This window comes from Pteronotus mesoamericanus, unplaced genomic scaffold, assembly GCF_021234165.1.
Source record: "Pteronotus mesoamericanus isolate MK-2021 breed Mesoamerican mustached bat unplaced genomic scaffold, CSHL_Meso_final scaffold_125, whole genome shotgun sequence".
Taxonomy (NCBI): domain Eukaryota; kingdom Metazoa; phylum Chordata; class Mammalia; order Chiroptera; family Mormoopidae; genus Pteronotus; species Pteronotus mesoamericanus.
In genome coordinates, this window is record NW_026555304.1 from 10,272,612 (window position 1) to 10,299,981 (window position 27,370).

At 43.4% G+C, this 27,370-nt stretch overlaps 1 protein-coding gene across 2 annotated transcripts in view; it reads left to right on the forward strand.

Moving 5' to 3' along the window:
- Window positions 1-27,370, forward strand: part of AOPEP (aminopeptidase O (putative)) — a 402,502-nt gene that overhangs the window by 230,811 nt on the left and 144,321 nt on the right. The window contains exons 6-7 of one of the 2 annotated variants that reach the window (XM_054588087.1): window positions 3,542-3,731; window positions 8,396-8,505. In XM_054588087.1, coding sequence (XP_054444062.1) covers window positions 3,542-3,731; window positions 8,396-8,505 — 300 coding nt within the window. The remainder of the gene's footprint in view (window positions 1-3,541; window positions 3,732-8,395; window positions 8,506-27,370) is intronic. The other variant, XM_054588088.1, reaches the window with a different exon arrangement.

Sequence of the window (27,370 nt, forward strand, 5' to 3'; positions counted from 1 at the left end):
CTTGGTCCCACCGGCAGCCCGCTCTGACCAGCTGAGGCAGCCTGAGCCCTTAAGTGCTGAGCAGCAACGTGGCCCATGCTGGTCCTGTCTCTCTGGACAAAGCAGAAGTAAATCACAATCAGCTGCTACTTAAGATCTGATGAAATTCTTCATTTCCACCCCAAACTGAATTCCTCCCAAAGGACTGTAGCAGCTCCTGAGAGTAATGAAGGCACTCCTTCCTCCTCTGGTGGAAGCATCTTTTAAATTAGCCTTCTAATCTGAGTGGAGAGGTAGTTTTTAGGAACAGTGTTAAGAAAACTTCTTCAGACCAAAAATAGTATTTTTAATCTCGGAAGGGCAGAGTGGCAGACATGCAAAAACCTTTGTAGCCTTTGCAGGGAGGCAGCCTTGCTGGTGGTCTCCTTGGAAAGAATGAGAACATGCACCCTGCAGTCTCTCCACACTGCCCCTGCTCTGCCCCTGTGGTCCTCCTCCAGCACTTGTAGCGAAAGAGAAATTATTATGGAGAACACAAGCAAGAGGACGTGTGCTTTTTGAGAGTTGAAAATATTATTTTCCTGCCCATCTCTTACTTGGGAAAAATGATAAATTTTCTCTACAATTAAAAAAAAGAAAGAATCATTTTTCTGATGAAGATGTCGTTCTAGTGATTATCTTTCGTCCTCTGTAATGATGATGAATCGACAATTTGGCATTTGTAGAGGCAATTGACACAGGCCCTTTCAGGGAGAAAAAAGAAAAAAGGAAAGCTGTTTTCAAATGGGCGCTGTCAGAGGGAAACTGATGGGCTGCTGGCTGATTAGGCCGTGAGTAAGATTCTGAGAGGAGCCCAGGGGTGACACTTATAAATCAAGGTTAAGGTAGGTGTAGAAAATTCTGACTCACTCTTTCTGTTTTGAAGGTGGGCATGGTAAAGGGATATTTAATATTTCTCCTTGAAGTGAACTTATGAGCTTTATACTTTTCTTCACTCACTGTTGAAAAAAACATTTACAAATTGTACCTAACATGAGAAATTCTGATATGTATTTACAGTCAAAAGGAGGAGGAAATTCTCCTTGAAAGAGTATTTTATTGGTCCTTTTATGTCAGGATTTTGTTAACAATCCTTGAGAAAGGCTATCAAAACCTCACTCCATGTTTTAATTTAGTTTTTAGAAAGAAGCCATTTCCTTCAGAAGGAAATATAACCAATCCCCAGAGTAGCCTGCAGGTAAAACCCAGCCTTAGACAGCAGGTCATACTCCACTGCAGGAGGATTTGGGGTCTGGTTCTCCACTGGAAAATTGCTTTTCAGGCAGAAGTTCACGTTTTCCCACTGATAATAGGTTGGGTCATTTATGTCCAATAAAATGCCCTTCCTTCCTGTGTAGGAGGATGTTTAAGTTTCCGTCTTTCTCAGAGGACAGCAGGAAATACATTTATCCCCAGCCAGGAAGAAAGGATTGAGGATGGGAAGCCGGAATTTAGGTGGGATTCCAGCAATGCCAAGGCCTGTCCTGAGCCCAACCTAGCTGCACCAGGGCCGGGGTTGTGTTTCCCAAGTTGCTGGCAGGTGGGGTAGAGGATCTGGTGGAGAAAGAGTGCTGGAGGGGAACAATTAAAGGGCAGGGACACACGATGTCCCTCCCCCCCACACCCAGCTGCTTTTGTGCATTCCTTCAGGCCATCCCAGACTTTCATATTTGCATAAATGGGCCTTGCCTAGGCTTCCCCGCTTCCTCACTGGGAAAAAGCAGTGAGCAGGTTAGCACGGACAGGGCAGGCATTTTTTTCCATGAACAGTCATCAGCTTGTGTATCGTTCCTGGGTGGAACAGACAGGTCACCCTTAGAGGCCCTGTAACCACCGTGCGCCAGTGCGTCACCCGGGTCTCTGGCTGCCAGACCCTTCTGATGCAGGCTTGTCTTTGAGCTGTTTATAAGGCCTGATGTTACTTGTGTTTTGTTTTAGCCAAAAGGGTGAAGTGCTGCCAACAGTATGTCTGGAATGTTATTTACTTGGTACATTTCTGTGGCTTTTCTTTGTAGCACTGCACATGCCAGGGCGAGGGGTCATTTACCGAAAGTACCAGGTTGCACAGTTTGTCTTCTCCACAGGTCACTGTCTCAGTAAGAGGAAGTTTTCAGCTCCTGTGCCTCTCAGTTCTCTTCCTCCCTTCCCTTTTTCCTCCCTTCCTTCCTTCCTTTTCTTCCCAAATTAGTGCTCTGAAATGCTGTGGGTGCCCCGGGGTCCTAAATGCCCCTGTGTCCTAAATGCCACCAACTCCCGTTTGTTATCTGGAATTTCTGGTGGATTCTGCTGGGAGCCTGGCAGAAGCTTTTTTATTTGCGTGTCTGCCCTGTTATTATTTCACATAAAAGCTGTCTATTTTGGCATGTGACTCCGTGATTTCAATTGGGCTCTCTGAGCTGAATGGGGGATGTTGTGCAAGAAAAGTACAGGTGGGGTTTTCTCTACTGGTGGCCATGGGGGCGGAGGACAAATCTGCAAGCAGTCCTGGCTTGTGCTGAGCACACATGATGGCTCACAAATGGCTTTTGAAGGAAGGAACCAGTGTGTGTACAGTTTCTTAATTCGTGAGGTTTCACAACTGTTTTTTTTTTTTTCAATTGATGGAGAGATTTAAAAAAAAAAAAAAAAAGCAAATTCTTCATTAACAAGACCGTAAACAAGTCCTGGATAATGAGAAAGGCTGAAGATAGAAGCATAGGAGGTATTCTGTTTGCCTCTTCTCTCTTCAGCCTCCCTCCCTCCCATTTCATCTGTGCGGTTCTAATCATGGTATTTTGGGTTTCAAAACAAAGTATGGAAAATGAGATTAGATAAATCTCCCTGGCTGGTGCCAGCCCTGGGGCCGTTTGCACACCTGGGTAGGTTAATTCCCTCCTATCTCTTTCTCTGTGTAATTTTTTTATGCCATGTGAATATGTAAGCATCTGCAGATGGGAGGTGATTCCATTGACAGTCTTTGCCTTGCAGAGTCTCAACTTTTATCTGAGCATCCAGGAAAAGTCACCCATTCCTGGCACCTGTTAGTTTGTTAACTCTGTAACCAGCCCCAGTCTGAAATGGAAAAATTTGGGTTCCATTCTTCTTGGCTTTTCCTGTCCTTCTGCATGACTTGTCAATTTGTTTGTAAGGCGCTCGGACTTTTGGCTGAAGGGTCTTCTTTGATCATTTTTTGACAGCATGGGCTTCACACTCTCACACCTGCTCTCTTTTACAGCCCAGATTTCCAAGTAAACGCTTCCATTGCATTGTAATTTCTCCAGTGTAAAACTGGGCTGCAGGTTACTTATTACAGGTAATAGCCGTTGATGACGGAGATGACTGCTTGGCAAAAACGGTAACTTGAACCGCTGCCAGAGATGTAAACTGCCGCTTTCTGTATTTCTAGAAGCCTCTGAGCTGCAAGCCTATCTGACATGATCTCGCGTGCATATAGTAATAGTGCCAGGCTGAGCACGCCGCCCCCTGGGGCAGCCATCCAACAGGCTCTAACAAGACTCTGTATTTTCTCCACCATTATCCACAGCCCACACATTGTCTTCCTCTCTCAGAGCACCTTGACTGGAGGGAGCCATCTTTGTGGGATCCGTCTCTGCCATGAAATTGCTCACTCCTGGTTTGGCCTAGCCATCGGGGCCCGTGATTGGACGGAAGAGTGGCTGAGTGAAGGGTTTGCCACTCACCTGGAAGATGTATTCTGGGCGAAAGCACAGAAGGTAGGTTTAAAGTGACCCTAAACATTTCACTTCTGGAGTCAAATTCTAGTCATAGTCATTGGTTCATTCAACAGATATGTACTGAGTGTTTATTATGCATTAGACACTGTTCTTTTTTACTGGGAGAGAGCTGTACAAACAAGAAGGGACGCCCCTGCCCTGTGGGGTTCACAATAGAGCCATAGGAGAGAGAATTGACAAACACATGTAATGTGTCAGGTACTGATGAGTAGTAGGAAGACAATGAAGCAAAGTGGTTGGGGAAACGCTGTTTTAGAAGGCTCCATCAGAGAAGGCATTTCTGATAAGGGGACATTTGAGCAAAGACTTGCAAAAAAGATTATGCTGTGGTTACTCAGAGATTATGACATTGTGGTTATGTGATATTTACTGTCTTTTGTTTTGCTAAACAATGAGATTACAAGTTATAATCTCAATCATAATCTCAGATGTTTGGTGGCAAGAAATGAAGAATGAAGTGGTTGTTGTTAAAGATTAGGGAATGGTGACAACTGTGGCAAATTGGGATCCAGTGGGTGGGTCCTCAACTTTAACCAATTGTCATGTTGAAAGGAGGACTCAAGATAGCTTAGACTCTAGTTTTTTAAAGGAAGTTAAAAATTTGGATTTTTCTGTGAAATTTACTAATTTAAAAAATATTCTGTAAACCAATATACCCAGAGGCCAGACCTAGTCAGCACATTCCCAGGACAGCCTCTAGTTTAAAAATTGGCCACCAATTCTAACGAGGATATGGCAGCTAAACCACTTCCTGCTTATTTTCTTGTTCCTAATATTTGGTTACTTGTTTCCCTCCCATTTCTGCTCCTTATACTTGCAACTATTTAACATTTTCCAAAGTCCCCAAGTTTGTTCAATACCTGTATGATTTCCTACAAGTTCCTTCTACCTTTTGAAATCCTATTTATTTTTTACCATTTAACTCAGGGTCACATTCTCTGGATAGCCCAGACTGATCATTCCACTCACAACTCAATACTACTCTTCTAGAAACTTTGAACTCCCATGGTATTTGGTACTAACTTACCTCTTTTTTTCCCCACTCCCTTTTTCTTACTTCTATTCTCACAGCTAGACTATGATCTCTTTCAAAGTAGAGCTGTGCCTTGCTCAGCCTCCCACCTCTGTAGAGCTAGCAGTGTGTTTGTCTGTCACAGAGGGTCCCATGAAGAGAGGCCACACAGCAGATTAAAGGAAAGTAGCTGGGTGCAGAGTCTGACCAGGCTTAGAATCCCAGCTCTGCTGTTCACCAGCTTCCCTAAGCCTTAGTTTCTTCATTTGAAAAATGGGTGTGAAAATAGGATAATGTGTAAATGAGCCTAGCACAGTGTCAGACACATTGTAGGCATTCAGCAAGGGTTAAATAGTTTCCTGTAAGTGTGCCTCTATCACCATCCCTTCCCTGGGGTACATCCATTCTGAGACAATCAGATATGTGCTATTCTTGGTAACCATGAATGTATTTCAGGCATCTGATGACAATTTTTCCGTCTCCTCTATCCCCAGAGAGCACTCCTCTTTTACCCTTCCCACTGCCTGAACTCCCAGGGGGTCACTTCTGAGACTCTTCAGGGGTCATGCCTCTAACCGCCCTGAATACATCCGTCTTACCAACGCAGGCACCAAGCTGGCCTGGCTGCATATCACAGCTGCACACCTTCCCTGTGTCTGTTCTGTGCTTGATTTATAGGAATAAAAGGATGAGTAAGACACAGCCCTGGTCTGAAAGTGGTCATAGTCTAATTGAGGAGGTAAGAAAAGCACAAAAGGGAAGGAAGAAGAAAATAAGATATGAAAGAGGGGTAAACACCAAACATTGTGGAAGTTCTAAGGTGGGAGAGACCAGGTCTGAGAAGACCCAGGAAGTCCCATTGAAGGTGACTTCTGACAAGGGCTCCAAGGCGAAGTAGGAGCTGAGGCTTCTCATCCCTTCTTTTCCCCTGACCTGGTGTAGGGGGCAGCTCAGCTCATCATCCTTTGGGGTGCATGCAGTAACTCTCAGTATGTGAAAACACAAACACCCCTGAGGGAAAGTGGCCATTCTAGAATCGGCACAAAGTTTGGAAATATTTCCCAAGCACATCCATCCCTCTTGACTCCTTCCTTGAAGGGTGAGTAAGACTGAGCTGCTACTGGTCCTTGACAAGTGCCCACAGCAGAACTTCCAAGCAGGAAAGGAGTGCTCTTCAGGGCAAAGGTGGTGGGGGGCACCTCACAGGACTCTCCTGGTCAGCAGTTGGATTCCCCAGTGGAGACAGAGTGAGGTCACGTTGGTCAGTCTGCAGCACTGAGCATTAATTAGCAAGCATAGCAAAGTTGGGAAGTAGGAAGTCATTGGACAGGAGAGAGAAATCCACATTCTGCTCAGAGTGGCATTCTGTAGAGAAAAGTGAATTGAGTTAGTTGCAAGATTGAATCTTACAACTTGTCATCAACCTGGATAAAGTCTAAACTTTTTCACAGTTGTCTTAAGCAGCCTGGCTGCCATAACAAAATAGCAAAGACTGGGAAGCTTAAATACACATTGGTTATCTCACAGTTCTGGAGGGTGGAAGTCCAAGACCAAGGTGCTGACAGGCTTGATTTCTCTCTTGTCTGGCTTGGTGATGGCCACCTTCTCACTGTGTCCTCTTTGCACATGAAGAGAGAGGGATAGGGAGAGGGAGAAGTGAGGGGGGAGGGGGAGAGAGAGAGAGAGGGAGGGTGGGAGGGAGGGATAGAGAGAAAAGTGGGGAGGCTGGTGTCTCTTCTTATAAGGACACTAGTCCTACTGAATTAGGGCCCTACCTCTATGACCTTACTATCCTCAATTGCCTTTTTAAAAGCCCTATTTACACCCCGGCTGGGTGGCTCAGTTGGTTGGAGCATCATCCCATACACCAGGGGTCCCCAGCCCCTGGGCCATGGACAAGTACCTCTGTGGCCTATTAGAAACCAGGCCACACAGCAGAAGGTGAGCACAGCAGGAGGTGAGCGGTGAGTGGCTGGCTAGAGAGGAAGCTTCATCTGTATTTACAGCCTCTTCCCATCCCACGAATTACTGCCTGAGCTCTGCCTCCTGTCAGATCAGTGACAGCATTAGATTCTCGTAGGAGCGCGAATCCTACTGTAAACTTCACATGCAAGAGATCTAGGTTGCACACTCCTTATGAGAATCTAATGACTGATGACCTGAGGTGGAGCTGAGGATGTGATGCTAGCACTGGGGAGTGGCTGCAAACACAGATTATCATAAGCAGAGAGGTTTGACTGCACAGAGACCGTAATAAATCAGTCGCTTGCAGACTCGTATCAAAGCCCTATCAGTGAATGGTAAATGACAATTAAACTGCATCTGGTGGCGGGCTATAAAGCCATCCCCGTCCCCAGTCTGTGGAAAAATTGTCTTCCATGAAACCGGTCCCTGGTGCCAAAAAGGTTGGGGACCACTGCCATACACCAAAAGGTTGCAGGTTCAATTCCTGGTCAGGGCACACACCCAGTTGCAGGTTCCATCCCTGGTTAGAGTGTGTATGAGAGTCATCTAATCAATGTATCTCTCTCACATCGATGCTTATCTCTCACTTTCACTCTCTCCCTCTCCCTCCCTTCCTCCCACTTTCCTTCCCTACCTAAAATCAGTTATCATCTTGTGAGTATAAAAAAGAAAAAGCCCCATGTCCAATACAGTCACATTTGGAGTGAGAGCTTCAAAATGAATTTCGGATGCGGGGACAAGCCTTGCCCATGCTTTCCCTCTTCCTGAATTCCTCCTCCCCCGGTTGACTCCTGCTTTCCCTGGAGATCAACTCAGGTCCTACCACCTTCTCAGGAAAGCCTTCTGAGCACTCTGGTTGGCCAGGGGGCATTTGGCTTCTTCCTTCACCTCTGTCAGCACTGCACTCTGATGTTAGTGTCCTTATTCCACACTCCCCCACGCCTCCGCCCCTGCCACATGCTAGGCTCCGTGGGGTAGGGGTTGCGTCTGTAGTATCGCCAGGGCCTAGTGGAGACTCTGTAAATATCTGTTGAATGAACTGTTAGAGACCTTTAATTTCCAGAAGTGCCTCCAGATACAGACATTTCCTCCCCAGTACCTCCTTAAGGAGATTATAGCCATGGACCTAGTCAGCACATGAGTGACAGAGAGCAGGGTGCAGTGGCCTCCTGTGCCCACAGAGTGAATCCAGGCAGTGCACTATTTCTGGTTATATGCAAACAGAATCATCTGGGCTGCATTAGCAGGATGCACTGTAAACAGCCCTTAACAAAACTGAGGGTTGGGGAAATAGGTAAATGGAGGGACCTTCCCCACCCTGTGCAGAAAGACAAAGCAGGAAAGGGCTGGATGGAATCAGAGTGGAAATGGCCTTCAGGGAAGCCTGCTGTCTCCAGGGAGGGGTGGGGATGGGGTGGGGTTCCTGGACCAGGGGGTGCTTCCCAAACAGGCAGCAAGAGAATAAACAGTTGGTTCTTCGTTTGTGGACCTAAGAGGCCACTTTGGCCTCCTGGCTTTTCTGATGGGGTGCAAGGTGCAGCAGGTAGCCTGTGTTTACTATCCTCCCTGAAGTAAAGCCAGCTACTTCATTGGGTGGCTCTGACCTTGCAGGAGGACAACAATGACTGTGTCTTGTGCATGTGTATTTGTGTGTCTATTGCTTAAGCAGCTGGCCCCCACTGAGGCCCAGGAACAGCAGGAGCTGCGGGCCTGCCTGCGCCGGCGTCGCCTTCAAGACGAGTTGCGGAACTCCCCAGAGGAGATGCAGGTGTTGAGGTAAAGCACCATGTGATCCATCAACGTTCTCTGCTTTCCCTCCTGATTCCCCTTCTCTTCAATACACATTTAGGCCATGTTTTAAATCTGCTGTGTCCTTTTAAAATTAGACTGGACTAGGTTACTCATCCTACCAAAGATGCGATTGTTATGTTTCAAATCTTTCAGTGTGTGGGTTTGGATTTGCCTTCTGACATTTTCCTGGTGTCTCTATTGAGGAAAAAACTATCACAAGGCCATTTCAGGGACCAAATTTTTTATTGAAGTTCTAATAGTCACTTCATGCGGTGGCTGGGGCGTTGGAGAAGGGTGGGTCTGGTAGCCTGGCAGACAGTGACCCTTTAAAGTCAAAAAGGAAAAAAAAAACCTTTAGGAAATATTGATTCCTAAGTGTTTAGTAGTAACAGATGTTTGTGTCAATGGGGCCTTTTGTTCCGGATCTGTCACAGCAGGAGGCCACTCCTGTGGGAGGATTCTACTCCCAGCTCCACAGTTTTGTTTTCAGAGTGTCTTGCAGCACCTGTAGGATTACTTCTTGCCTTTTTTCCCATTTTTGTCTCTCTCTCCTTTGTTCCTTGTCTTCACTTCTCTGAATAGTTGTTTATCTGAAACCTCCAGCCTAGGCCTTGGACTGCAGTTACTATGGCAACAGAAGCTTTCATCCTGCCCCCTCTAGACTAGAGCCAAGTGTTTGGAATCCACAATCAGACAGGTGGGAAGGCGGCCAACCAGGAATCACCCCCACTTTAGATGGCAACCCCCAAGGCCAGGCCACTTCCTGGGCAGAAGCCTGCCTGACAGAGCTCCAGCCCCCTGCTGTCACTGTTTTTAAATAAACCCCCCACTCTGTAGTGACTGCCCTTGGGGGCCCAAGTCTGAGGGAACTGCTGAGCCCAGTCTGACCCTGGAGGATGGCGCTTTCGTGCAGCATGGCAGCTCTTCCTACAGAGAAGGCCCTGCTCACATGCTAACGGCTGCCACCAAAGCTGACTCACCATTGTTCAGGAGAACCAGCCAGGAGCCTTGCAGTCCCCATCCAGCACCGCTATTCTCGCATCTGTTCACTTGGCTAGTGGAACGGCTACACTCACATGGACAGGGGCCCTGTTCTCACGAAGCTTCCACTTAGCAGGGACACTGTCCTGTGCACAGCTAGTTATAAGTGGTGAGAAGTGGGGCAAAGGGAACACAGTGATTTATGGTTGAGTAAAGCCTCTGGGAGATGCAGGAAGGCCCTGAGGTAGGAAAGGGCTTGGCATGTTGGTGCAGAGAGACAGAGAGGAAGGTAGTATGGCTGGAAGTGCAGGGAAGAAGGCAGAAGCCAGGTCCAAGAGCCTTCTTCCCAGCGCTGTGAAAGCCATGGCAGGGCCTTCAGCAGGGAAGGCTCATGCTCTGTCTTGTGGGTTTACAGTGCTCCTCTGGCTCTTGTGTTGAATGGATGCAGGCAGCACATAGAGAGCAATGAGCAGGGTTAGAACTCTGCAGTCATCCATAATAGGTTTCCTGGTGGTGGCAGTGACAGATACAAGAAGCAGACCTGTTTGAGACATGTTTTGGCAGTGAGACTGGCAGGCCTACGGTCAATCGAATGTGGAGAAAAGGCAAATGAGAGTGCCCAGAATGATTTCTCGGCTTTTGACTTGAGCAGCTGAGTGAGATAGCACAGACTATGAGAGGGACACGCTTTGGAGGGGAAAGCAAAGATTCCAGTTTTGCGTGCATTCTGTTTGACATGCCCAAATAGCTGTCCAATATTGAGAACTCAGTGGGGTCTACAAGTCAGGAGCTCACTGGAGAGATTGGAACATTTGGCCTATAAATACTTTAAAATCTGAGCACACTGAAATCACCAAGGAGAGAGGAAAGTGAGAGAAGAGCTTGAGAGGAAGATGAAGAGTCAGCAGAGGAGCTGGGGAAATTAGTGTAGAGAAAACCTGGACACCAGAAGCCAGGACAGAAGGTGAAGAAGGTGGGAGAGGGGTATTGGATGCTGCTGAGGGGTGTGTAAAGGGGAGGGAGAGAAGTGACCTTTGGGTTGGACCGCATAAAGATGTTGTGATGTTGACATGCGTGCATTTATTTGTGAGTGATGGAGAAGGCAGTCAGATTGGAGCTGGTACAAGAGTGAATGGGTGGTCAGAAAGTGGAGACAGTGAGTATGGACTTTGTGAGGGAAGTTGTGCTCCGACGGAAGCAGATGAAAGTCAGAGAGGTTTGTTTTAGGGTGGCCGATGCAGGCACATGCTTATGCACAAGCTGTGTAACTGTGCCAATCCTGTCACTCTTGGACTCAGTTTTTTTTCATTCCTCGAAGCTTATTATGGCATTTGTTTTTGTCTTAGTATTCAGAAATTATATTTGTCTAAATTCAGGCTAGCCATGAAATGACTGCATTTGAAAGACCTGTTGCACGTCATTATGGAAAATATTGTTATCAGATGCACTTACAAGGAAGAGGAAATGTTTCTAAACCCACCTTGAGTTATGTGGTCGAGGTTTACTTTTACTCTCATCCCTTAGGATTCTCCCTCACATGGACACAGAGAAACTAGAAATTGCTGAAACTGAGAGGTAGAACCAGAGTTGTGAAAATTTGTTCCCAGACTTTGTTTTGTTTTAATACGCAAATAAGACCTTGGTAAAGAAGTTTCTTAAAACAATGCAGTAATTAATGATGCTATCTTTTTCTTTTCTTTTTTAAAGATATCCCATGATTTCGAAGTGATGGACCAGGAACAATTTAGAAATCTTGGTCTGTGTCTTGATGCATTCCTCCATGGTGCCAGCTGCTGTGGGAACTTCTCTTACCCATCTTTGCAGCAACTTTCAGCATGTTTGACCACTCCCTCCTGAAGACACTTTCTTCTCTTGGCTTCTGTGTGTCACACTCTCCTTGATTTCCTTCTGCCTCATTGGCCAGTCCTTCCCTACCTCTCCTGTTGGCATTCAACATTTTCACTGAGATGAGTCAAGGCTCAGAAGGACTGAGTAAGTGTCTAGTGTCACACAGCTGACAAAGAGCAGAGCAGAGATTGAAGCTATCCTTTTTCCCTATCCCATCTCCCTGCTTCACATTGAACTCACATTGAGTTGTACTGAAATAAGGAAGGACATGAAGGTTGGAGTAAAAGAAAGTATCCTGGGACCAAGTGTCTTTGCCTTTTTACACATGAAAGCATGAGTCTGATTTTTTTTCAGTAGATAGTGGGAGAAAAGAAAACAGCATTGTGTTGTTGATTATAGATACTGGAGTATTAACAAACTGAGAAGAGAAAAAGTAAAATTTAGGTTGGTCTGACCTGCCAATTTTAGTAATTAATAGGAACTCTTTTCCATTTGTGCCTTCCATACATCCAGTGTTGAATCATGGCTCTCATCAAATGTGTCTTAGGTTGACGTGGTTGTAAGTCTCCTTTGGTTTCAATAGTTTTTTTTTATGTTCTCCCAGACTTCTCAGCCTTCCTTCGTAGGGGAGCCTGTAAATGTGGCTGCAGGCTGCTGAGGCATGGCCATTTGCTCAGAGTTTCAAAATGCAAGGGGTCACATTACTGACTCTCTGCCTTTTCTCATTTGTTAATTATTAAAGATGCCTTTCCTCTAGATGAGAATCCAGTGGCTTTCTCCAGACTCTCCCTCAGCTCTCCATCAGCCCTGGCAGAACTGTGTGCCAGGCAAACCCGATTTCATTGCTGTCCTTCTCTACATTGCCTGGCCACTACCTCTTCACTTTTTCCTGTTGTCCCCTGACCATCCCCACCCCCAGCCAGAAAACTTCCCTCTTGGCCAGTGCAGAGTCCTGACTCCTGCCAAGGAAGATCCAGGGGGCTTCTGAAAGGCTCTGTGCCTTTTGTCTCTAGGGCACAGCCAGATTCCAGCATCTTCTCTCTAAGTGCTTTTAGTTAGATGCTCTGACAGGCTTGTGAGAGGGAAGAGCTATAGTGGTGAGGTCACAAGAAACCTCTGTTGGTTTTTATTGTGATTTATTATTAAGACCCCTTTTTCTAGAGTTATTGTTAAAGTCAAGCTTGTGCTGAGAAAAACATTAAGATATATCACGTTGAGGAGGTTATGACAAGCCCAAATTCTGATGTAGCTCTTTCTCCTAGCTGCTGCCTCCACGGTCCATACAGTTCTAGAGAAATGCAGAAACCTTCCCATACCCTCCTCATAAATATCTCACCCCTGGTCTCAAAGACATCCCTTAATAATAGGGAGAACCCTAAGTATGTAACTCTGTCCGTAGCCAAATGAAATGTGTGTGCCATGAGTTGTGTAGTTTGCAGTGCTTAAGCCTTCTGTCTGTTACATTTAAAACAGTAAGACTTTTAAAATTAAAAGCTCATGTATAAACCTTCTCTAATATGCATGAAGTTTTCATCTCTAAAGTTTTTCTCAAAATTTTTATTTCTAATCTTTGAAGAACATAGCAATCTTTTCCCACCCACGTGTGGGAACACATCCATTAGCAGCCACACAAGTCTGCCTCAAGGAAAAAATCCCCTCCTTCCAAGTGCCTTATTGCTGTCACATGCCCAACTCTAGCTCAGAGGTTCAGTCTTCTCTAAGCACCTCCAACCGGGGCCTGAATGCTCCCCAGCATCCTTACCTCCACTGGCCCTGCATGCTGTGAATGTAATTCCAGGCCTTCCCTGCTCTCCCTTTTTTCTTTTGCCTCCTGCCCCACGGGGAAATTGAGGCCATCAGCCTGTTCTCCCTTCGATTCAAGAAATGTATCAGCATCAACATCTACTCTGACCTCTCAGAGGCCCAAGTGCCAGTGTGCTGTAAGGCTTCATATAGTTACAGATAATTTCTAATTCTAGAGGTGAAATTAGAATATATATAAGATGAGAAGGGAAGAATGATGCAGTCATCACTTTGGACCAGGGACTGGGGTCACGAATCAAGGAAACTGTTTTTTTCCTAAGGTCACTGTGCCCTGTGATCCCCAGATTCCATCAAACATATTGCAGTTCCTGTTTGTTTGGTACCATTAATAGCGCTTGCTTTCTGGGAATTTCTGTCGCCTGACATTCAGGCAACCCCTCCCTGTTCTCCTTGTCCCCCTCTACTTACCTTCCTCTCTCTCTGTTGCTCTCCACTATTTGTTTGCCTGCCTTTCCAGAGCTAGTGTCCCAGGAAGCTCCCCTCTTGGCTGTATATCCTCCTGGGGTGGTTTCACTTAGGTAGGGTTGCCCATAAGCAGAGGTTATTAAGAAGTATCCCCAGAAGGGGAAAATGCAAAGGGAAGTTGAAGTGAGCAGAAGGGAAGGGGGCCGTGCTGGGTACCATGATATCAAATCAGGTACCATGGGATGACTCTGGAGGCATTGTGGGTCAGACTCAGGGTTGTCCTCATTAAAGGAAAGGGGCCCAGACTGCATCATCATTGCCTAGACAAGTGTACATTCTCAGGTCCTTCTGGTTCTGTTTATTGTTCACTGGCAAAACAGGCTCAGGCAACCTGATGGCCACATCTGACAGAGTCACAGAGAACATGCCAAGACCTGAGGTGCACACAGATGATAAAAGTCCTATGGGATATGAGTGGGGCATGGGCACTGCTGGCCACACCTCCTGTCTATGCTGGAGGCTACCAAGTCACCAGGGCAGCCCAGTTCAGCCCAGCTGGCTCTTCAGAATCAGATGTGAATGCTTAACTGCCCATTTGACATAATCTCTTCCTGGCTGTCCTATAGGCATCTCACACTGGTAATCCCCTCTTCTCACCCCATCTGCTCACCTCCTCTAGGGTCAAACTCATAGGTTGAAACCTGGGAGTCATCCAGCTCTCACTCCTCCCCTCCTCTCCTCCCCTCCCCTTGGACAGCTTAAGCCATCACTGTGAACTCACCTCATAAGTATTGGGTGGCCAAAAAGTTTGTGAGTTTTTTTCCATAAAATAAAAGGCGCATTTTTCATTTTCATCAATAACTTTAGGGATTTGGATATTTCGTGTATGTCAGCTGTCTCCGACACGGTATAACATTGACTGTTCTCAACTAATGTCTCCATTTGATCGCTATCAACATCAACTGGTCTACCTGACCATGGAGCATTGTCCAGCGAGAAATCTCCAGCACACAACTTTGCAAACTACTTTTGACATGTTCGATCAGTCACAGCACCTCCTCCATACACTGCACAAATTTTTTTTTTTTGCATTTCAGTTGCATTTTTACCTTTCTTGAAATAATAAAGAATAAAATGCTGAACATGTCACTTAATTTCTTCTGTCTTCAATATTAAAATGGCTACACAAAAAATTCACCAGTTTTGATGTTTTTTTTAATGTACCCTGATATGACAGCTGTCACAATGCAAACTAACAAAATTGCTTCAAATGAGGTTAAAGACAACTAAGCTCTACAAGAGCCATCTTACAGAAAAAAAAGGGGGAAACCAAACAAACATTTCGGCCAACCCACTATTTCTCAATTCCCCACCCCTAACACCACTTTCTCTCTGTTTACAACTTAATGGCTTGCATGCACCAACCCAGAAGCCTCCACATGGTTTTCTGCCTTTAATCTTGCCCTGTCAAATCCATCTTCCACATTTCCACTAGGGACCCCTACCTAAGACACCAATGATTCTGCCACCTCCTTCCTTAAAACCCTCTGAAAGTTTCATCTCCAGGAAAAACTTTATATTTCTTAGTATAAGAGTCAAGGCCCCACACACCATCACTCCTACCTGTTTTTTCAGTCTCTTCTTTTGCCATTCTTTGCTTCTCCTTCCAGACACCCCAAATAGTTCGTAGAACCCTACTGGGTTAGGTTGTCAGGGCTGCCAAACAAAATACCACAGACTGGTATGTGGTTTAAACAACAGAAATTTATTGTCCTTTAGTTCTAAAGGCTAGAAGTCCAAGATTAAGGTGTCAGCAGGTTTGGTTTCTTTTGCAACCTCACTCCTTGACTTGCAGGTGGCCATCTTCTTGCTGTGTCCTCACATGGTCTTTTCTCTGTGTGGAACACCCCTCTTGTCTCTGTGTATGTGCTAATCTCTCATATAAGGACACCAATCAGACTGGATTGAGGCCCAACCTACTGGCTTTATTTTCACTTAACTACCTCTTTAAAGGCCCTGTCTGCAGATGCAGTCACATTCTGAGGTATTGGGGGTTGGGACAGCAACATAAAAAAATGTTATGGGAGAAACACAATTTGGCCCATAACACTTACTATCTGTGCGTTCTTTCTTACCTCCTTGCCTTTTCTTGTGTTGTCTTCATTTAGACTATTCCTCCCTTGTTGCATGACTCCAAATTATTATGACTCAGCACAGATACCACTGCCTTCTAAAAGTCTCAGGCCCTACCCTGAAAACATAAGCTGGTGACCCTCCTCTCTACCCGCTAAATACTCTGGTTGTATCTCCATCCTGATCTTACTACATTATTTGATAATTATCTTTAGAATGAAACATTATTAAATTGCCAATATTCAACCATTTTTAACCTACAAAAGCAGCAATTCTATTTGGTCTGACCTAATACATCTCTTTTCTGACTCATCAGCCTTTTGAACCTACAGATGATGTTTTTTCTGCCTCTGTATACCACGGTGCTTGGCACTGAGTGCGTACTTGATAAATGTTGAAGAAATGAATGTTGGATACAACATGATCTCTATCCCTAAGGTTCTTTATATATTATTTGGACAGGTGAAATATTAGCCACAAGACATAGATAGACAAATCTTAGACTGCATCCTCAGAATTCTAAGAACCGGGAGTTTAATATTGGTAGGCTTGTTAGAAAGGGCCATTGAGAAGAAATGAGGCTTAAACTGGGCTGGTAAGAAGGGATAGCCCTGACACTGGAAAAGAAGTGGAGGGAAGGGAATTCAGTGAGCAAAGCCTGGCAGGTGTAAGCAGTGAATTGATAGTGGAAATGTGCACTAAATTAGAATGGGTATACTGGAGAGGATAGCCATTGAGAACCTGTGAGACCAAAGGTGGACCAGGGAAGGACAGGCTAAGTAATGGAGTTCCATAGACGCTGAATTCAAGGAGTTTGCCTGTGTCCATCCAGGCAGTGGGAGCTATTTTCAGTACCAAGAATGATATGCAAATAGAGTTCTGGGAAGATCACCCAGATTTTGGGATGACACATGGTCAGAGATGCAGAGTCTAGAGGCTGGATAGAATAGGTGGCTGTTTCAGGAACCCAGACCTGAGTTTAGAAGAGCTTGAGTTCCTTTTCTTGGTTGGTCTAAGGCTCTGACTGAGTCCTGCATTTGGGCTACTCAAAACTGATTGAGCTTCAAAGAGTGCTTCTAATAATGTGATGTAAAAGGTATCCGTGACTGAAGATGAGGATTAATTCACTAAAGGAACTGGGTAAATATGTGGCTTTGTGAAATTTGTTATGACTTTGGACAGAGTGAAACGCAGCAATTCCATTTCTTCTTGGCCAAGGCCTGGTCGATCCTGCGTCATTTTAGAGAAACATCACCTGAGGGTGCAGGCCTGTACTCCCTTCCAGAGCTCGTAAGTCTTCAGTGTCAACCCAGGAAAATAGTGTGGGCTTTACAAGAGTAATCCTAGGAGCCCACGGCCTGAATTTGAGTTCAGTTCTGACTCCTCTACAACCTAAGTGACCTTGAGAGAGTTACACAACCACCTTGAGCTTCAGTCTCATCTCTGTAAGATAACAATAGTTTCTACTTTATGGAGGAGTATGAGGAATCCATGTGATGAAGATGTGCAAATCATTTAGAACACTTGTATTAGGTTAAGTCACAGAAAATTGCCATTTTGGTCTCTGTAAAATGGCCGAATATTGTCAATTCCCTATTGTTCTACCTAAAGTAAATACTCAGCAAGTATTAGATACCAATCCCCTGGCACCTGGTAAATGTTTGCCCAGGAAGTGCCAGAGGACACAGGGATGTAGCCCCCACAGTCAGCCCCACTCCTTACCAGCTTATTCTGGTTTCCTCATTCTGCCTTGCTTCCCCCTTTCCCCCAAGGCTCTGAGCTGGCCAGTCCTGTCTTTTACTGTACCTGCCCTGGAGACCATAAAGGGCACCCTGTTCTTGTCTCTTCACCAGCCAGGGCTTGGAAACACCTACCTTTCCTCCCGACAAACTCACAATTGACTGGAATGTTTAAACAGTTAATTTTGCTAAGAAATTAAAAGAATTAAAAAAAAAAAGTACAAGAGTGCTTGGTTGCAAATGAAAAGGATGGGATTAAAAGCAAAAACAAACTTTAAAAAATTTGAATGTTAAACAAAGATGCTCAAACTAACTTGAGGTAAGAATTAAATTAGCAATATTTCTAAGACAAATAAGGTCCTCATATGCTCCTTACTTCTTGTCTAATCTCTACGTAAGGGCCACCCTGGTGTCCCTTTGGGCTCTGCTCTGTACAGCTTCCCTGGCTTCTGTGAAGAACCTGACCATGGGCCTGAGAGGAAAAAGTTCCTGCCTTTATGGCCTTGAAAAGTTCCTCCCTGAGCTCCAACCACCAGCACTGGCCTGTGCAGTTTCTAAAGTGTCTACATTGCGTTTTGGAATTCCTGCCCTCCACCCTTCAGCCCTCAGGCCTGGGATCCCCTCCACCCTGTTCTTCCTGTCTGATTTTCTTTATTTGAACCACACATGCTAGCTAGCTAGCTGTGTAGACCATTTCTCTCTTTCCGTGACAAGAGGGTGTTATACATGTGCCAGCATTTTCTGAAAAACTTTAGGGCTCTCAGCCAGCCAGAAACAGACTCTGCCCTTTCCTGTTTCAAAGGCCAGCTCCACCTCCCTGAGCTGCCCACTCAGTTCCTGTTTCCTGTTGGAGAGACACTCTCAGCTCTCACTTCTTTCACCCAGCAAAGACAACAGACTTGTCCAGAGTAGTTGAACGCAAATAACCCTCCCTGTTCATTTTTGAGACCATTCCCTGGTTACTCATCACTCAGGTATTTCTAAGGGAGGGATAGAACTCTCCTCAACAGGCCACTAATTACACACTTTTACTGTACATGTATTTCAATTTTGTAATAACATTTAGTAGGGTTTTTTTAAATATAGAAAAACGTAAGAAATAAATCAGTTTGTAGTTACTGCTTAGGTAACCATGATTTTTAAAAAATGAAAGTATTTAACAGAAAAATTCAGTTTAGAAAGGTATAAAATTCCATCCCCACCACTGTAGTTCTTACCTAAGATAATGACTACTAGAATTTTCTTACGAATCTTTCAGAAAATAAAATTTTATAAGTATATATGCATACTTCTATATTGCTGCCCTGTGTGGCACCAATTCACTGTAATACTTTGCCTATGAAATATTTTCCTAAAAAAATGATTCTTGTACTTACACCAATGTATAGTAGTTCCCTGTCATTTTGCCCATCCTCTAAGGATATCTCATGCACTCAGCCAGTCCTAACACTATGTACATTGTATTCTTGGCTAATCAGTGTTAGTTGCCCATTCAGAAAAACTCACATGTAATAAGTGATTTCTCATGTAATCCTAAACTGACTTTGTTCTACAGAGTAGTTGCTTGACCACCCTCCTGCCTCCCATTTAGTTTGTGTTTGAGCCAATGGTTTTGACCCAGAATGGCTGACAAAAGCTATTACAGTTCTTTGTCTGGACTTGCTGCAAAGACATGAGGGAAGATATCCTACTGACAGATTAAAATCCAATTTCTGAGGGGCTCCTCCCCCTTTCAAGTCAATGGTTAAGGAGAGAAAGAATAAAAAAGAGGGATTATACTTTCATTTAAGATTATACTGGAGGTTCTAGTCAAGGCAGTTAGGCAAGAAAGTGAAATAAAAGGCATCCAGGATGGAAAGGAAGATGTAAAACTATCCTTTTTTGCAGATAATATTATATGTAGAAAATCCTAAGGAATTCTCCCCCAGACCCCGCCAAAAAAAACAAAACTGTTAGAACTAACGAACAAATATACAGAAGTCAGTTGTGTTCCTATACACTAGGTATAAATAATCAGAAAAAGAACTCTTACAACTCAATAATAAAAAGACAAAGAAACAAATTAAAAAGTGGGCAAAGGACCTAAATAGACATTTCTTCAAAGAATATAGACAAATGGCCAGTAAGCACATAAAAAGATGCTTCATGCTATTAGCCATCAGGGAAGTACAAATCAAAACCTCAGTGAGATACCACTTCGTACTTACTAGAATAACTGTAATGAAAAAGACAGGTAAGAACAGGTGTTACTGAGGATGTGGAGAAGTAAAAACTATTAGTGGGAGTATAAGATGGTGCAGTCCTCTGGAAAGCAATCTGGCAGATCCTCAGAAGGCTGAACATGAGTTACCATACAACCCAGCAATTCCACTCTAGGTATATACCCAGGAGAAATGAAAACATAAGCCCGTACAAAACTGTACTAAAATGTTCGTAGAAGAATTGGGCTTCTTTTTGCCTTTCTTTTAAAAAATTAATTAATTTTCATCGAGATAACTAACATAGATGAATAACATTACATAAATTTCAGGTGTGCAACATTCTAATTCAGTATCTATGTTCTCTGTTGCATGTTCACCATCGAAAGTCTAGTTTTCTTATGTTACCATATATTTGACCCCCTGTACTTATTTCGCTCTCCCCGAACCCCTCCTCCTTCCCCACTAGTGATGATCATTCTGTTGTCTGTATCTATGGATTTGTCATTGTTTTGTTTCTTTGCTATTTTTTTAAATTTATGTCCTACATATGAATGAATGAAATATGGCTTTTGCCCTTTTCTGTCTGACTTATTCCACATAGCATAATATGTGTGTGTATATTTTTATATATGTTTATATATAGCACATACATACCACATCTTATTTATCCATTTATCTGTCATTGGACAGGTTGTTTTCATATCTTTGCTACTGCAAATAATGCTTCCATGAAAAGAGGGATACTTATATCTCTTCAAATTAGTGTTTTCATATTCTAGAAGCATTATTCTTAATAGCTAAAAAGTAGAAACAACTCTACTGTCCATCGGTAGATGAATGGATAAATAAAATGTGTTATATACATGCAATAGAATATTAATCAGCGATAAAAGGAACGAAGTACTGATGTATGCTACGAAAATGGACAAATCTCCAAATGGAAAACATTATGCTAAGTCAGAAATTTTCAACCTTTTTCATCTCAGGGCACACGTAAACTAATTACTAAAATTCTGCACCACACCTAAAAATATATTAATTTTTTTGCCGATCTGACAAAAATATAGGTATAATTTTGATTCATTCACACTGGACAGCTATTGTTGTGTTGTCTGTTGTAATTTTTTGTTTTTGACAATCTAGGGGGGAGAAGGTCAGTGCGTCCATCAGGTATTGCATGTTTCAAAAATTTTTGCAGCACACTAAATTGTTGTGCTAAGTGAAAGAAGCTAGACGCAAAAGGCCACATATTGTGTGATTCCATTTATCTCAAATATCCAGAATAGGCAAATCCATAGAGATAAGAAGTAGATTAATGGTTGTTAGGAACCAGAGGAAGGGAAAAATTGAAAGTGACTTCCAGTACATGTGTGGTTTCTTTTGGGGGTGATGAAAATGTTCTGGAATTGGGTACCGGTGATGGTTGCACAACCTTGTAAATATACTAAAAACCACTGAATTGTACATTTTTAAATGGTGAATATGATATATGATATGTGAATTGTATCTCCTTAGTGTCTGTAGTATAACAACCCTACACAGAAATGATTTATTTCCGGCAAAGCACCTTTCAAGTACAAGTATATATGCACTATTGTGTATGTTAATTTTTTTCACCCCATGGAATACCTTCCATTTTTTTCTTAATAATATAATCCTGAGTATTGTTCTGTTATAGACACACGTAGGTCTTCTTTCTTTTTTTTCTTTTAACTGCTACTGAATATCCCAGGATATGAACGTTTCATAACTAACTACCTAACCATTTGTTAATCATTGGACATTTTGGAAATTTCTAGTTTTTTGCTTTCACAAACAATGCTGTGGCAAATGGTCTTATACTTACTGTTAGTGCACAGCATGATAAATACAAGACCTAAATAGCACACAGTTACCCACAAGACTAGAAGAAAGCTGTTCTCCTGACTATTCGTCCTGTGTTACATCCTGGTATTTATTCTGCTTCAAACCCAGGCAAGCCTTCCACCCGCTACCACCCTTCACTGAGAAGGGAAAAGTCCTTCTTTAGCTCCCACATACCATCTGCTCCTCTTTGAGTCATAAGATGAGAAGAGCCTTTCCATTAACTCGGCACATAGCACCACACATGCTGTTGGTGTTCAAAACGTGCTTCCAGCCTCCCTTGCAAAAAGGACCTGGTGTTTTGTCTCATTTGCCTCTTTCTGGAATGAAGTCATGGGGTTTTGATCCAGTACAAAAAATTTTTTCCATTTTTATCCTTTCCACTTTTGCTTCCTGTAATTTTCAGGTTTTCTATATTCCGGTGTTCTAAATGTGTGTTCAGACAGACAGTATGTTTTATTGTGATTACCTTAGTCCTGAATAGAGTGAGAGGTCCCTTTTAAGCTGGCTAATGAGGATACCACTTCAGGTACATAGTATATATACCTTTCTTTCCTCCACCCTCTCCTCCAGAATATAGTGCTGTAACAGTATAGTGAGAGCCTTGTATTGCTTACCTCCTGTACTCAGGCTAAATCTACTCCCAAATATGTGTGGTTGAATAAAATTCAGTTAAGATTCCTCTAACTTATTTAGGGTTTTTTTTTTTTAATCAAAATCACCCTTGATACTGATTTATGATGCCAAAACTACATAGCAAACCAGCTGACTTCTTTACAGTGGGTGTGAATAATGTTTTAATTCCAATTGCTGTAGCTTCAACATATTCCAGGTTGTTTTACCTTGTAAAATCTTAGAGTACTAGGGTCAGAAATTATCTTTAAAGTGACTTTTTCTTAACCTTCTATATCCCTGACAAACAGCCACTCAGCTTCTGCCTGAGTGTTCCCAGGGCCCTGTCTCAGTGCTCCAGCACCCATGTGGAAACAGCCCATCAAAGAATGGCTTCCTTAGATCCGGGCTGGCCCCTGTCTACGGATAAGGTCTGCCCAGGCCTCTCAGTCCTGACTTTCAGAGCTGCACAGCATTTACCTTGCTCTCACCCAGACAATCCACATATCTGAAGACCATCCTCTTTACTTTCCTGGTCATTAGGTCACAGATTTTGGTAAATCTGTCATATGTATTGCAGGTTGGGAGAATGTTTGCCTTCTTGGGCTTGGTCCTTGGTTGTTCTCTTCATTGAATGGCCTTCCCCAAATGTGACACCGGAACTGGGCACAGCATTGTGTTTGAGGTGACACCTGTGAAGAATGCAGTGGGACTATGATTGCATCTCTTTATCTGTATAGTCCAGAAAAGAAAGGACAAACATTGATTAAGTTGGATACACTTACATAATACCCTCAAGGTCCATCCATGTTATCACAAATGGCAATATTTCATCTTTTAATGGCTGAGTAGTATTTCATTGTATATATGTGATATATATGATATATTTTATATATGTGTGTGTGTGCATATATATATCATATATATATACATATCATATATATATACACACATATCTTGTTTATCCATTTATATACCATATTTCTTTTTTAAACACAGTATCATACCCCTTCTTAAGGCAGTTTTACAACTCAAATCCACATACATTTTTCTCCTTAGGAACATTCATTGAGTGCTTCCCATATGCCAAACACTGTTCTAAGCACTCTAGATATATTATCTTGTTTAATCCTCAAAATGGCCCTGTGAAATAGGTACTAGGACCATCTTCCTTCCCACTTGATAAACGGAGAAATAGATGCATTGAGGTTGTTGGCCATGTTCCCACTAGTAAATGAAAGCAGAGGTAGATCTGGCTCCAGAGCCCAGCTCTTAATCCCAGCTCCCCGCTCTGTCTGACCCCCTCCCCAGCAGTACTTCCCACTACATTCTCACTATTTCTGTCCTCCCACCTACCATTGTGTTTATTATTTTGGAAACCACATCAATCATCCCTGGCTGCATGTTGAATTTACAGACAGTTTAATATATTGTACTTGATCTTTTTCATAGGTAAATGCTTACTTTTAAAAACCTCTCTGTCCTTATTAACTACTGTTTTGTTAATTTGGGATCCTTACTCCAGCATGTGTTTTCCGTTCTTGAAGATGGATGCTGTCTTTCAACGAACCAGCTAAACTCCTATCTTTGACTCTTGTGCAAATCTCTTAAACCAGCAAGTCATCGTTCCTTGGACACAGCCTTAAGGATTCGCTCCTAGTTATAGCAAGTAATTAGTCAACAGCGTTGGGGCTCTGTTTCTTAACCTTCTGTGAAGCCACCACACACTCAACCACCACACCCGTTCTGCTAGCTGCCTGATGCCCACAGTGAAGTTCTGTAAGTGGCCCTGCGATTCCATGCTAACTCCTATAATTAATCATGTTCTCTTTTAAGTGCTTACAAACTATCTCTTCAATAACCAAGTCACGAACTGTGCCTCCCCTCCTCTTATCCCCTCGTTCTTTACAAATATGAATAGTGTTTGTCTGTCTCCATCAACCCCTTTCCCATGGTCTCCATGATTTGACCCTTCAGAGGTCTGTGATCGCAGTTGGAAGCTTTCTGCCCTTGTGGCATGTCCCTCACCTGAGCCTGGGGTCAGGACTCCTTTAAAGGATGCAGGAGCCCTCTCCACCTGTACCAAAGATCAGTGTCCACATAAAGAACAGCAGTTCCATAACAATGCTTGTTCTACCACACACAGTTTGAAGATCTTTCTCCTTGGCAAAAAAAATAGTTGAAGCAAAGTGGGAGTCAACTAGTTCTATTCGTTCTGTCACCTTTCAACATCTGGTCTTCTTTAAGCTCCAGATATTACTTCAAAAGCCCTTTGTGTTGTCCTGGGTATTCTCCATTAGCATCGGCTCATTCTGAATTTTTGCCTTCCTGGCAGCAATTTTACAGCTTCCTGGCATTTGTATTTAGCTTTGGTTTTTTCCTCCTCTCACATTCCCCCTTTCATCTTTTGAACATGTTCTTTGAAAATCCACCTTATCGGGAACCCCTTGCACAGTCATGTTAGTGTCTTTGCTCTCCATTTTCTTCTTTGTCTCCTTGGAAAATGTGTCCATACTATCTCTTGCTATGTTGACTGTGGTAATATACTGCCCAGACCATTGTATCAGTCTGTTTTTTGTTTTTTCTCTGGGAATATGTTTTTTAGAGAGGAATTTCTGATTTATTACCATTCAAAACACGAGGACTATTTTGGTTTTGTATCGATGTTCATTATTTCCTGCTTTTCTGAGTGTCATCTTTTATTTTACTACTCTGCTTATCAAAATTTGCAGTTTGTTCCCGTTTTCCACAGTCCTGCTAACTACAGTGTCTTTCCTTGTTACCACTCTTCAGCAGCTGACCTCTCCTGCCGCAGGTACCAAACACTGGCTCCTTCCACCATCAGGGAACAGAATATACCTTCTTCACTCCTCTGACTCCTTGGAGAGATGCCTCCTTCTGTCTTAAATCATTTTAGCAAATACCTTTTTCAACACCACAGTAATATCCTGCTGTGTCTGCTACAGGACAGTGGTCCCTGATGGGAAAAAACTTAATGCTAAATCCACTGTGAAAAGCACATAGCCAGTCAAACTTGCCAAACTCCAGTAGCTTCAGTACAATACAACTTCATTAGTTAACGGTGTGCACCTTTGTCCAGTTCTCTGTGGTAGCACTGTCCAAAAGCAAGTCCATGGCCATTGTTCATTATGCATATTTTTAGATAGAAAGATAGTTGCAAAAACAAATGGAGGATATAAAACTCCCAAACTTTTCATTATTCTGCTTCCATTATTTATCCAAAATTTTAGTAATTCCTTGACTGAATTGTGTAGATTGTGCGGTGTCTGCATGAGGAATATGCCTAGACCTAGCTTACTGGGACTTTAAGCAAGCCCTAAAATGTGCGGGTTTTTTTTTTATTTGTTTTCTGATGATAACATGGTACAGAGTAGGCTTAAAGACCAACCCTAAAGGGGTTTGCATTCATAATCAGGGGTCTCGCAAATGGAAGGTGTAAGGCTACACTGATGCACCATGGCTTTTTTTCCTTAATTTTTTATTTTAGAATAATTTTAAATGCAAGAAGTTATCAAAATAGTAGAGAGAGTTCCTGCATACTCTTCACCCAGCTTCCCCCAATGATAACATTATATATGCACAACTGTAGGGTGATGTCTTTTTAATGTCTTCGCGTGTGAAAGGAAGAGCTGGCACTCCCTGGACCCCAATCCGCAATTCATTATGATGATAAAAGTACATTGATATTATGTACTAAATGCCAATGGGAAATCTGGCTAAGCATTCTTAGATGCTATAGCATTATAGACAAAGGAACTGGGCTTCATGGGGGTGTGACTCACATAAGATTATGAGGCCCTTGAATCAAGATTCATGCCCAAACTCTTAACCAGTGTGTTATGCTGCTTCTCCTGTGGGTCTCACTTGTGCATTTGGGGCTCAGATGAATACCCTGAGGCCAGTGTCTACACAAAGGTGGTTTCTAACTTCCCTCATTATTGTGGGCGAGTGAGGCACACAATAATGCTCCTGACAACCAAACCTTGTGGGGCAGCTGCAACTGATACATAGACAGGGATGTTGAAATGCTGACCAGTCCCTTTCTGTCTCATTTCTGGAATGCCTAGTCCCTGGCCCAAGCACCGTAATAGTGAGGTTATGGAAGAAGATATCTTATACCAAGGAGTACGGGATAGAGAATGCTGGCAGGCAGCCTGCGTGGGCTGTGGCAGAGCAGCAGGGGTTCAGGCCCCAGTGGCTGTGTCTGAGCACCTTTCAGAGGCATTTTCCCAAATCCCACCTTTTGTGATGGTCCTGCGGATCAGTCCTTTCTTCAAGAGGCTGGATTCCAAATCATTGTGTATGCGGTGTCACTGTCACAGCTCTTGAAGTGCCCCTACTGCTTCTGGGAGTGCAGTAGAAAAGGAAGGAGGTGGGTAGGGAAGGTCACGCTAATCTCAGTTGCTATAGCTGATGCCAGGGACAACAGAAACCAATGGCATTTCAGCCCAAATGACCTTCGTAACTTGATCTCTCTCACTCCATGTATTCCAGCCAAGGAAATAAACACTAGTGAATAATGTCTTAGAAATGCTTAACACTTTCATGTTTACAAAGTGCTTTCATATTACCTGAGCCTCATCACACTTTGTACAGGTGAAGAAGCTCAGTTTCAGGGAGGGTAAGCAATATTTTATGGTTCTCCACTTAGTATTTGGCACAACCAAGATGGGGACCTGGGTCTTGATGAGGCCCATGAATGGACTTTGATGTTCCAAGGACCTTGGTTCCAGTTCAGTTCTGCCACTAATTAGTGCTGTGGTTGTATCCAGGCGCCTTTTTCTTCCACTTTTAAGTGGGCAGAATTAAAGTACCTGTTCCATCAGCTTCTTGTGGGGACAGAAGGCCATGGTACGTGAGAAGAGCTTGGTGGTGTACCTGGTATAGGGCAACTGCAGGAAATGGTAGCTATTAGTATTAATTTGATTCTCTATCCATTAGGAATAAATCTACCTATAATTAATAGACTAGTAAGCAATATTGACTTAAACAAATGGGGTTTATTTTTCTCAAACAGGAAGCAGTTTGAAGACAGGCAGTCTTGGGTAGCCAACAGCTGAATGATACCATCAAAGAGGATTTGCCTTCTTTCATTCCATCTGGTCTCTATAGCATATTAATTTGCTTCATGATTGCGAGGTGGCTGCTGCAACTCCATGTACCATAATTGAGGGGAAGAGGTGCAGTACCAATTATTTTCCTCTTTTTAATGGAGGATTACTT